At 39.6% G+C, this 13,053-nt stretch overlaps 1 protein-coding gene across 1 annotated transcript; it reads right to left on the bottom strand.

Annotated features, from left to right (window-relative positions):
* Nucleotides 1–2,765: 2,765 nt before the first annotated feature.
* LOC141639453 (uncharacterized) lies at nucleotides 2,766–3,995 on the bottom strand. Its single transcript, XM_074448577.1, has one exon. It carries the CDS (start codon nucleotides 3,993–3,995, stop codon nucleotides 2,766–2,768), a length of 1,230 nt encoding a protein of 409 aa, XP_074304678.1.
* Nucleotides 3,996–13,053: the final 9,058 nt, after the last annotated feature.

Here is a 13,053-nt window from a genome sequence, read left to right as displayed (position 1 = left end):
TTCACAAAAGCTCGACAAATACGAACTAGATGACCATGGGCAGCCGGAAGCTCAGTATCCTCCTTCATGAAATCTTCAACCGTCTTAGAGTCCGTTTGAATTATGAGTCTATCCAAATTCAGTTCAATCGCTATAAGTAATCCACGCCTTAGAGCCATTAACTCCGCTCGAGTAACCGTCGCAATGCCTAGTCTTTCTGCAAAGGCTGCAATGAGCTGCCCCGACGAATCCCTAAAAATACCTCCCGCTCCTGCCATGCCAGGATTTCCTTTAGATGCGCCATCAATATTTAGGACAGTCCAATCCACAGGAGGGGAAACCCATCTTACATAAATCTCCTTATACATGCGCTCTCTCTCTTTCAAAGAAAAATCCACAGCCTCCTTCGCGTTCAACACGTCCCAAACCCGCTGCATTAAGAAGGAGTATGGAGTTACAGGAATATACCTGCTTCTGTCAAAAACCCGTCAATTGCGCCACTTCCAGAGCCACCATACCACCACAGCAAAAACCGATGGCCGCATCTCCATGCCCGCCTCTCTCCTTACCGTAATGTTCAAAATAACCCAATCTTTGACGCATCCCGTACTCAGAAATTGCTGGGATTTAGCGAATGGAAAGCAACTCCAGATCTTCTGCGCCTCACTGCAATCACGAAGTAAATGCAACGAGGTTTCCTCCATATCTCCACAAGTGATACAGAACGGGTCATCCGTAAACCCGCGTCGAGTTCGGTTAGAATTTGTCATGATTCTGTCATGTAACAATAACCAAAGAAAAAGTCGCATCTTTTGAGGGCACCAAACTTTCCAAGGTGATTTCCAGAAATTTTCCGTTTCCTCGCATGGTGTATTACGGATAATTCTAATGGCAGATTTAATAGAAAAAGAGCCTGAACTGGAGCCTGCCCAATAAAACTGATCCTCGTTGTCTAGACCCTCCACGACCTCATAAGAGGCTATCGTCTGAAGCACCTCGTTAGAGCAAAACTCAGCAAACAGCTCCCACTTCCACCCCGTAACCGCATCCCACATTTCATCTACCGTAGCATCAACAATCTGTGGGAGGATTTGGAGACTCGACATTTCAATTAAAGGAGTCGTGGTCGCCCATTTATGCTTCCAAAACGCTGTATTGCAGCCATTTCCAACAGACACATTCACTCCGGCTTTCAATACTTCAACAGCTTCCACCACTCCTCTCCACAGATTCGAACTAGCTTGCTTCGGTTTAAACATGTCTATGTCACACCGTCCCTTGCAATATTTGTGACGGAGCACTCGGCCCCATAAAGAATTAGGCTCCGACAGCATACGCCATCCAAGTTTGGCCATAAAAGCCACATTCACTTGTCTCATAGACCGAAGGCCAAGACCACCTTCATTCTTTTCATTGGTGACCATGTCCCAAGAGACTAAGCTCAGACCTCGTGATTTTTGGTCCCCTCCCCACAAAAAGCGCCGGGCTTTCTTGTCTAACTCATCACATAAAGCTCGAGGGATTTTCGCCGTTTGCATAGCATAAGACGGTATTGACGAGAGCGTGGATTGTACCAAAGTAGTGCATCCTGCCAATGACAAATTCTTAGCTTTCCACCCAGATAACCGTTTGTCCACCTTCTGTGCAATGAAATCAAAAGTTTCCTTAGTCACTCGACTATTTATCGTGGGCATACCAAGATACATGCCAAGGTCTGATGTTCTTTCAATATTTAGTTCATTAAGAATCTCTGCCGCCAGTTCATCATCAGTATTTGGCGAAAAATAGACTCGAGATTTAGCCCGACTAATACTCTGCCCTGAAGCTTTGCAAAATGCTTCAAAACAGCTATTAATGGCTTGTGCTTGTTCAACAGTTGCATCCCCAAAAAGGATTATGTCATCAGCGAAAAACAGGTGCGTCAAAAACGGTCCTCCTCGACTTGGTTGAAACCCTTTCCACACCCCGAAGCTAGAATTCTCAATGAGTTGGCTCAACTTTTCCATACATATTGTGAAAATATATGGTGATAACGGATCTCCTTGCTGAATACCCCGAGTTGGAGTAAAAAACTCAGTTTTTTACCCGTTCCATAACACATTCAGTGACGAAAATTTAATGCAAAGCATGATTGTACTCACCATATGCGCAGGGAGGCCCATATCAGGGTATGCTCAATAAATTTCCATTCCAATTTATCATAAGCCTTCTCTAAATCCAGCTTCAAAACCCTAAAGCCCTTCCGTCCCGTTCTCCCCCGCATCGAGTGCAAGACTTCTTGTACCAGAATGATGTTATCCGTTATTTGCCTTTTAGGGACAAAGCTGGACTGCATCGGGCTAATAAGAACCGGTAGCACATGTTTAAGACGATTAACAATCATCTTAGTTATAATTTTATACGATACATTGCAAAGTCCGATGGGCCTAAATTGAGAAACAAATTGTGGATTATCCACTTTTGGAATTAGGGAGATGAAGGCCTCCCCAAGTTCCTGTGGAAATACACCTTCATGTAGCACTTGGAAAATAAGCCGACAAAGGCTAGGGAAGACCACCTCCCATTGAGATTGATAAAACAGAGCTTGGAATCCATCCGGTCCCGGAGCTTTGAAAGGCGACATTTGATTTAACGCACATTGAACCTCTGCAATCGTGTATGCACGATCCAACTTCATCAATTCTTGCATTGTCAGCTGGGGGAATAAACCAATGGTAACCCGACTCATATCTACATTCGAAACAGGGCTTGTAAATAAAGAACGATAAAACTCCAACACCATATTCTTAACAGATAGCGCGTCCCAAACCCAGTTTCCCATCTTGCAGAGCTTCAATGCGATTGTGTTTCCGTCTTATCACAGTGCTTAGATGAAACAATCTGGTATTTCTGTCCCCATCACAAATTGCTTCCATTCGGGATTTTTGAAACCAAAGTAATTCTTCCTCCCTTAACACCTCGTCCAACTGTCCTCTCAATTTTTGTTCAAATTTCCAAAGATAATCAGGCCCCCCACTTGAGAGCTTACGTTGAACACCCAGCAAACGGCGTTCGAGACTCCTTTTCCTTTCGAAAATATTACGAAAAACCACCTTGTTCCATGTTTGTAATTTCTCAGCGAAATTATAGATGAATGGAATCAGGGGTAATTCATTGTTCCAGTTATTAGCGACAAATTCCGAGAATTTAGCATGACACATCCACGCTGCTTGGAACCTAAAAGGTCTAAGTATACCAGGAATAGGAGCAAACCCATTAGTATTAACAATGATCGGACAATGATCCGACTGGTTAGCAACAAGATGTCGTATCGAGCCTTCCGCAAACATAACTCTCCACGATGAATTGCAAATGGCCCTATCCAACCTAGCCCACTTACGCGAGTCTGCCGAATGTCCTCTTGACCAAGTATGATTAGGGCCCGAATAATCTAAATCAATCCAGTTGTTGGTCTCAAACCAAGCATTCAATTTGTTACACCTTCGGCGCATGCACTCACTATCTCTACTTCTCTCATGTAAAAATCTTGTGTCATTGAAATCTCCCATAACCAGCCAAGGTCGATTATGGGTTCGCGCAAAATCCTCAAGATCCTTCCACAGGAGTTCTTTTTTCGTAATATCAGGACTGGCATACACCGTGGTATAATACCACGGAATTTCCCCAACTCTACTAATTTCTACAGTTATGTGCTGACTGTTATGGATAAAAAGTGTAACAGTTACCTCCTCAGGTCTCCAAAAAAGCCAGATTCCACCACTGAAGCCTTCCGCTTCCACTCTTGTTTTACCACCAAAATTAATGCGATCACAAACTCGCTGAGCAGTAGCTCCGCTAATTTGCGTTTTCACCAAGGCGAGCACATGCGGGTTATTGACTCGAATCAGTTCCTTGAGCATGGATAAGAACACCGCACTGCCTGCCCCTTGTACATTCCAAGTCATTAGGCTTAGCCCAGGTTTTCGACTTAAATGGTTTGGATATCTATCCATTAAGATGTTCGGATGAGCTGACATCGAGGACAAAAAAGCCTCAGAGATTCTGTTGAGAATTCTCATCACCCGAGGGGTGATTCTCACTTTCACAGAGAGTTCCCATGGGGACAATACTGGTGGAACCCCCGCTTCTATCTCCATCTCCAATGTGTGGGATAGCGGCAAGGCCGTTACCATCGTCGGGCCTTCCGTTGGTAATGTTAAGGAGAGGTATAGAGATGGAGGGATACTTATGCACCGGGTTACAGGGATCGGGAGCAGGGAGAAGGTTGGATTCATGGTGAGGTCTAAAGACAGGTCCAGAATTCCTGCTTGATTTTTTGTGCAAATTCCGTACCACTCTACAAGCTAGGGGATTTTTCTTAAGATTTTCTTTCACAGAAGAGGAATAATTAGGATTCTTTTTCGGCAAAGATTTTGGAATAGAAACCGGAATACTGTGATTGACCTTATCTTTGGTAACAAAATAATTTGAATGATTATTAGGCTCTACAGTAGCAATATCTTTGGCTGACTTAGCTGCATTAGAATTCCTTTCCTCATCACAAGGAGTCATCACCGGGATTGCACTATTCTTTGCCTTTAATCCATTATTTTGTTGCCTATTATTGGAATATTCTGATTTGATCCTGATTTCACGGGCATATTCGAATCCTTAGGCATTCCTGCCAACCCTGCTATCTTTGACCCATGATTATCCCCACCCGACTCCAAAAGCGGGTTACCTTGATCCTGATCCAAGTCCTTATCATTCTCCACCCTGACTTCCACCAACGTATTCTCCTCAACACCCAAAGCTTCGAACCTCGAACCTGACGCACGGTTAGGATTTTTCAAGATCGACACAGGAGGTTTAGGCAACACTTGCTCAATACTCTGTTTAGGTTTCTCCATACGCACAACATTGCGTCTAACAGGCTTCTTCACCTGCATCCATGAACCAAATGTCTCACTAGTAAGCAAATTATCATAAATACTCCGATTATTATCAATACCCTCCTTCCCTGTACTATTCAAAATACCGCCGCCAACGCACTCTGTTCCTTGCTTCTCACTAAATGAAGGACATTTATCATTGTTATGACCCAGTTTACCACACTTGTAGCAAATCATTCTAAGACCTTCATATTGAATAATCCATGTTTTTCCATTCATACGAAATTTAGATAGAAGCGGTTTCGAAAGATCCACTTCCACACTCATGCGTATGAACTGCCCTCTCTCCGCTAACGCTGTGGGTTTGTCGATCCTAATAACCTTGCCCACTAGTCTACCAATCTTCTTAAGAATTTCCTCCTGGTAATACTCCACTGATAATCTTGGGATTCGAATCCAAGTAGTGAGATGTCGAATGGGTTCATCCGTAGCAATGAAATTGAGAATCCACTTCCTAATGGTAAGATAATGGTCCCCAATCATCCAAGGACCTTGTGTAAGGACATGTTCATAATCCTCTCTGTTTGTGAATCTCGCAACATAATACGAAAAACCCAAATCCGTGAGAATTAGTCCTCCCTTAAGCGCCCATTTCTTCTTAATCTGACGGAATAGCGTGAAATAGCCTATGTTCTTGTCGAACATTTTGATAATCAGAGTATCCTTCCAATGGCTCCGAATCCTCCTTTTTTCTTCTTTCGTTAGAAGAATAGTAGGGCACGTCGGGTCATTAACAAACTCGTTCTCCGCCACATCATCGTTAGAAACATCATCATAGACCAGGTTGTCTACAACATTGTACTCCGAATTCGGATTAATGGCAAACGAGGGAGATCTCCCATTACTCAAGGAGTCCTTATAAGAAATTCTATTTTCATGTTTCAAAGTAGTCTCTTCAACTTGAGTTTCAGGGACCAAAGATAGATCAAGATCCATTTGAGAGTCCCCGCTATTTGGGATTGGAGATTGTTGCATTTTGAATTTTTTTGTGGATCTATTGTCTTGTTCATCTGAGGAATTTGGTGAATTTTCAAAAAAGGACATGGTTGCGCGAGAGAATTTTCTCTCACTAGAATTTTCTCTCACTAGAATTGTCTCACTCGTATCATAAAACAATATGAGCAATTGCCCAAATCACTTTCTTATACTTCCTTCAGAGTCATTTATTTCGCAGAGCTAATCTTTCTAAACAATTGTCTAGAAAATGACCTTACCTTGTTGTAGCCCCAAACAAACAATCTAGCTAATCTCCCAATTCCAAATCAAATTATATCTCCTGCTATCATGGCGTCGTCGACATCAGTAATATCACTCCTCTAGCGCACATGTTATTCGTCAATCCACACGTTTCTCCGCCTCGGTTCATCGACGTCTGGACTCGGGCGTACCTCTCATCCTTTCTATTCCTTCGCGGACCTTTATTTAATGTACCTGCCTCATATCAACTATTAAGAATGTCGGCTGGTCGAATTATTCACGGTATGATTGTATACTTTTCCTTTGGCTTAAAATATTAATCCAAATTAATGTTATTACATAGCATAAATATCAACTGTGAACTCTATACTGAGTGGAAAACGTTTAGTTGAAAGTGAGGTCGACTCCGGGTGGTCTATGTAATTGCGAGTGGATTTAATAACTCCTCTTTAAATGTTGGAACTATGCCCCAGAGCAATCGTTATGAAACGTTTTTGAACGAATTTCATACAGTGTAATTATTAATGGAGATTAATAATTAGATGGCATTTTATTATTATCGTATTAAGGTATTAATACGATGATAAGTCCTTGATTAAACTGGTATACTTGACATCATAATGGAGATTATGATAATGAGAGTCGAGTATTATAGAGTTTAGTCTAAAAGTGTTCTTGGTCGTGTGATTATCAGAATGGGACTATGATAATCCGGATAGACCAATATATTGATAACGGCACTCATAAGATGAGTATTAATGGATCTCATTCATTAAGTTATAATATAGATAATGCATATGAAGATATGATTATTGAACATGACCAACAGTGAGATTTCCCAAATGGTTATTATTACCTATGCTGTCAATGTGGAAGTTCTCTTAAGGAGTAATTGTATATTTTATCCTTTGACCTGAGATCATCATTGTAGTTAATAGACTACTTATTGTACTTAGATACCGGACACCTAGTGTGTAAAAATGCTAGTTGAATGGTCATTGGGTATAATTAAGTACCTATTTAATTAGTGGTGAGTCAAGATGGAATCCGTCAACTCAAGGTAATGAGTTTGAACTCTATGTTGTCATTAATCTTATTGGTCATATAAAGACCTTGGCCAGGGCACACGAATGTTTTAAGAAAGGAGTTTCTTAAAGTCATTCCCGACCGATAATGATCGACATGTAACATAGTGGTCGTCTAGTGGGGTTTGACACCAAACCATACCCTAGGACGATCCGGAGTTGGAACGATGGAGGGAAATAAATACAGTATCCTTTACCGGGTTCAAGTACAGTGAAGTACAATGAATATTGGTATTCACGTTATCCGGCCGTCGGGGAGTGTTGTTAGACGCCAACCTCGATTAATAATTAATGAGATTAATTATTACCGGTTTAGCGATGAACCTATGTGGTCACACACTTACGGTGTGATATTTAACGTTTACGGTTATTTAATTTATTATGAGATAATTAATTAAATAATCTCGATGACATATTTTTATATTGTCCGCTAACACGAAAATATAGTTAATATCGGAATGACATTTATATGAGATGGACCAGAGCGTGTTGCTTTTGAGGCAACATGTTGATCAATTAATTGTGCATGATTCATCATGCTAAATTGGCTAGCTACGTGGCCTTCCTTAATTGTTAAGGGAATGAGTCACAAAGCTTATCCTAAGTTTAGGTCTTGTTGGCCAAGAAACCTTTGCTATAAATAGCAAGCTCGCTCACAAGTTTTATATATACAACAAGCTTGTTGTAGAAAATTGTCTCTCGTATAAATACAAAAGGGAGAAAGTATTTCTCTATATTCCGAGGTCGTCTCAAGGGTTGAGAACGTTAGTCTATCTACCGGTGTGGATACACTAGAGACTCCGTATTTTTCGGGGTTAGACCAATTTATTGTCTACACATAAAGTATGTGTACCTTTACTCAGTTTTACAAGTTTTTAAATGCAATAGGTCTCAGGAGGACCGCGTTTCTGTCTTCCGCTGCTACATGTGATGTACCGCGGTCCCTTCAATTGGTATCAGAGCCAATTTTGCATTTACATTTTGTAAATTTGGGTCTCGCGAGAATAGTTCTCGCAATTCGTTGAGTAACGAATCCATTATATGCATGCATAATTAGCTTTGGTCTATTATGTGGATATAAAAGGCATTTCCACTTTAGTGTTAATCTTTGTTTCAAGCATTACATTTGATCATTTATTGGTAATATAGTATCATTGTAATGTTTGAGTAACATATTAGTGGGTAAGCTGTTTTAAAGCTTATGATTGCTATTTAGCATGCAAAGTATATGGTGATAGGAGCCGACTCTTGTATGGGATATGAGGGTTAGTCTTATCAGTTGGGTTATATTAGATATAGCCAAGTGTGTTATTAAATTGTTTAAATGACACATAAAACATGAAGTACTACGGTTATACAATAACTGTGTACGACAGTTATATTAGATATAATTGTTAGTGCTAATATTTGATATAAGCACTTGTGTTATTCAAATTGTTTGAATGACATTAAAACTTGACCAGTTAAAGATTATTGAGTTTTTAATTGATAAAATATGAGGTATTTTGTCAAAGGTTGCCACTCAGGTAGACAATAAAGTTATTTTATTTTCATTTACAAGAAACGACCTGACAACCAGGGGGCTTGTAGTTCGGAGATATAATAATATTGTCTATTGTATATGATACGGGGGTGAAGAAAAGTTAACTAATCTTGTACTTTTAGTCTGGACAACCCAGAGGGTATGACATTTATTAATTTTCTGTCACTAGAGTGGATAAACTCAACTACACTGATAGGTACGACCGACAACCAGGGGACTATGTGTGTAGAGCACTGAAATGATTTTATAAGATAAAATCAGATGAATTTTAATTATGATGAGAAGCGACCTGACAACCAGGGGGCTCATGCATGTTTTAAAATTCTTATATATCATTATGAGGAAGTCCATATCATGATGATGTATGATTATGTTCTTATTGGATTGTTTTCTTTCCGATTAATATTTCTCAAAGAAGGCTAGTGGGAGTACAGTAATTTTCTTAGTGCTATATGTGGCTGACATATTGCTAATAGGAAATGATGTGCTAACCATGCAAGAGACAAAGATTTGGCTATCTGAACAGTTCTCCATGAAGGATATGGGAGAAGCGGCTTATATTCTTGGAATATATAAGAATCTATGGAGATAGATTCAGGAAGCTGCTTGGGCTCTCCCAATCTTTGTACACTCAGTTGTGATGTTGTACAAGGCTTGATGTGGCTTACCCGCTAGGAGTAGCGAGTAGGCATCAGGCAATCCGGATGAGGGATATTGGAAAGTGGTGAAAACCATCCTTGAGTACTTGAGAAGGACTAAGGATCAATTCCTCATTTTTTGAGATTGTAAGCTAAAAGTGCTTAGCTGTACTGATGCTAGTTTTGCATCGGATAAGGATGATAGCAAGTCTATCTCTAGCTATGTTTTCACCTTAAATGGTGAGCGGTGAGTTGGAAGAGTTCCATAAAAGCTAAAGTAGCTGACTCAGTAACCGAAGTAAAGTACTTAGCCGTATGTGATGCTGTTAAGGAAGTCGTTTGGATAAGAAAGTTCTTAACTGAACTTGGTGTTGTTCCTTCAATGGAGGAAGGTGTTCCTCTATTGTGTGTCAATAAGGCGTTATTGTACAGGCTAAAAAACTAAGGGGATCACCAACGATCTAAACATGTTCTTCGGAAATTTCACCTGATCAGAGAAATGTTCGAACATGGAGATGTTCAAATTCATCAGGTGTAAGGGAAAGAAATGATGCAGATCCTTTCACTAAGGCGCTTTTATCAAAGGAGTTTGACAAGCGCAAGTGGGATCAAGGATCAAGGTTCATGACCGATTGCCTCTAGGTCAAGTGGGAGATTGTTGGAACAATGCCCCAGAGCAATCGTTATGAAACGTTTTTGAACGAATTTCATACAGTGTAATTATTAATGAAGATTAATAATTAAATGGCATTTTATTATTATCGTATTAAGGTATTAATACGATGATAAGTCCTTGATTAAACTGGTATACTTGACATCATAATGGAGATTATGATAATGAGAGTCGAGTATTATAGAGTTTAGTCTAAAAGTTTTTTTGGTCGTGTGATTATCAGAATGGGACTATGATAATCCGGATAGACCAATATATTGATAACGGCACTCATAAGATGAGTATTAATGGATCTCATTCATTAAGTTATAATATAGATAATGCATATGAAGATATGATTATTGAACGTGACCAACAGTGAGATTTCCCAAATGGTTATTATTACCTATGCTGTCAATGTGGAAGTTCTCTTAAGGAGTAATTGTATATTTTATCCTTTGACCTGAGATCATCATTGTAGTTAATAGACTACTTATTGTACTTAGATACCGGACACCTAGTGTGTAAAAATGCTAGTTGAATGGTCATTGGGTATAATTAAGTACCTATTTAATTAGTGGTGAGTCAAGATGGAATCTGTCAACTCAAGGTAATGAGTTTGAACTCTATGTTGTCATTAATCTTATTGGTCATATAAAGACCTTAGCCAGGGCACACGAATGTTTTAAGAAAGGAGTTTCTTAAAGTCATTCCCGACCGATAATGATCGACATGTAACATAGTGGTCGTCTAGTGGGGTTTGACAGTCAAACCATACCCTAGGACGATCCGGAGTTGGAACGATGGAGGGAAATAAATACAGTATCCTTTACCGGGTTCAAGTACAGTGAAGTACAATGAATATTGGTATTCACGTTATCCGGCCGTCGGGGAGTGTTGTTAGACGCCAACCTCGATTAATAATTAATGAGATTAATTATTACCGGTTTAGCGATGAACCTATGTGGTCACACACTTACGGTGTGATATTTAACGTTTACGGTTATTTAATTTATTATGAGATAATTAATTAAATAATCTCGATGACATATTTTTATATTGTCCGCTAACACGGAAATATAGTTAATATCGGAATGACATTTATATGAGATGGACTAGAGCGTGTTGCTTTTGAGGCAACGTGTTGATCAATTAATTGTGCATGATTCATCATGCTAAATTGGCTAGCTACGTGGCCTTCCTTAATTGTTAAGGGAATGAGTCACAAAGCTTATCCTAAGTTTAGGTCTTGTTGGCCAAGAAACCTTTGCTATAAATAGCAAGCTCGCTCACAAGTTTTATATATACAACAAGCTTGTTGTAGAAAATTGTCTCTCGTATAAATACAAAAGGGAGAAAGTATTTCTCTATATTCCGAGGTCGTCTCAAGGGTTGAGAACGTTAGTCTATCTACCGGTGTGGATACACTAGAGACTCCGTATTTTTCGGGGTTAGACCAATTTATTGTCTACACATAAAGTATGTGTACCTTTACTCAGTTTTACAAGTTTTTAAATGCAATAGGTCTCAGGAGGACCGCGTTTCTGTCTTCCGCTGCTACATGTGATGTACCGCGGTCCCTTCATTAAACACAATATTCTTGTTGTGGCCTTTGAGTTTCTGTTTCACTGATGATGAACTTTAGGCCGTAGGGGTAGGTTGTCCGTGAAGCAGCTAATATAATTTGGTAACGAAAATAAGGTTGGTTTTTCTAATAAACCAGTCTTTGTGATTCTATTGCGCAACAACAGTCCATGAATTTCCCCCGCGAAGTTAAAGTATATTAGTTGAATAGCCTTTTGTTGTAGTTTCTACGCATTATACTCCTTCATCATACCGTACTCTCTTACCACGCTGTTTGTGTGCGTTGGTTATTCTCATAAAACATATATGGTATTTCTGTGTAGTAACTTGTCTTCTTTATAGAATTATAGGGGAAAAGAAGTGGGTACTATAAGGCCATGAAAGAGGGGTACAACTTAGTGATTCATTGTGTTCGATACAATAAGCGCAACAATTTCTAATGTTGTTATTCACTCTTAAGCGTTGTTGGGCCAGGAAAAATTATGCTAGTGGATTGACATCGTCTAACATTTGCTTCGATACAATCTATAACCTCTTAAAATACAAGGACTTCTGAAAATGTTTCTTAGGAATAGTGCTAACTATTCACTTGTGTGCTCTACACCACTCCTTTACATAGACACATGGCCCTTTATCCTTCTCTTTTCCTCTACATTCTGCCCTTATTTGAACACCGCAACATTCCATCTTTCTCCCTCAAACCCTTAATTTTTCTGATCTTTTCCTTCATCAATGGGTAAATTCGATCGGGAAGGCGTAACGTTGACTCGTTCTCCTTATCTTTTCTGCTTAACTCTTCCTCTATCATTCTTTTCATTCCCTCCCTGTAGATCTGGAGCTTTTGATGATTCGTTTTTGCATCATATCATCGATCAATCACCTGGTTGGTTCTATGTCGAAATTTTCAGATTGTTTACACTGCATCTTAGAGCTTTCACTTAAAGGTAAGGGGTTCATTCTCTGCATTTTTGGTTTCGTTGTAAATGTTCAATTTATGATCTTATTTTGATGATTTCTGATTTATTTTACTGTTGTCAAATTAGGGTTTTAAGTACGGTTTAATTATGTCCATCGCCGCGGCATGGCTGGTTCTACAACAATGGCGTCGTTCTAGCGACATCGCTCAATCAATCACCTGGTTGCTTCTATGTAAAAAAACAGTGCCTTTGTAGTTTGGTTAGTGGCTCAATTATATTGTTCATTGATCATTTATTTGTTGAACCATAGAGGGTGTTGTTGTTGGGAGTATATTGGCTTTGTAATCCTCATATTGTCATTTTTGACAGATGGAACGACACCCGCTTTTGTCGAGTTTGGTTGTGCTGTTGGCTACAATAGTCAAAAGTGAATCTCAGGTTTGAAATGGACAAATTAGCTGCTCTATTTGCTTTAGTTGGCTGAACTCTTGATTGTTAGAGCTTACTGTCATTAGATAAATGAATAT

This window comes from Silene latifolia, chromosome 2, assembly GCF_048544455.1.
Source record: "Silene latifolia isolate original U9 population chromosome 2, ASM4854445v1, whole genome shotgun sequence".
Taxonomy (NCBI): Eukaryota; Viridiplantae; Streptophyta; class Magnoliopsida; order Caryophyllales; family Caryophyllaceae; genus Silene; species Silene latifolia.
The sequence above is the reverse complement of the archived record's forward strand: the minus strand, read 5'-3'. Positions and strand labels throughout refer to the sequence as shown.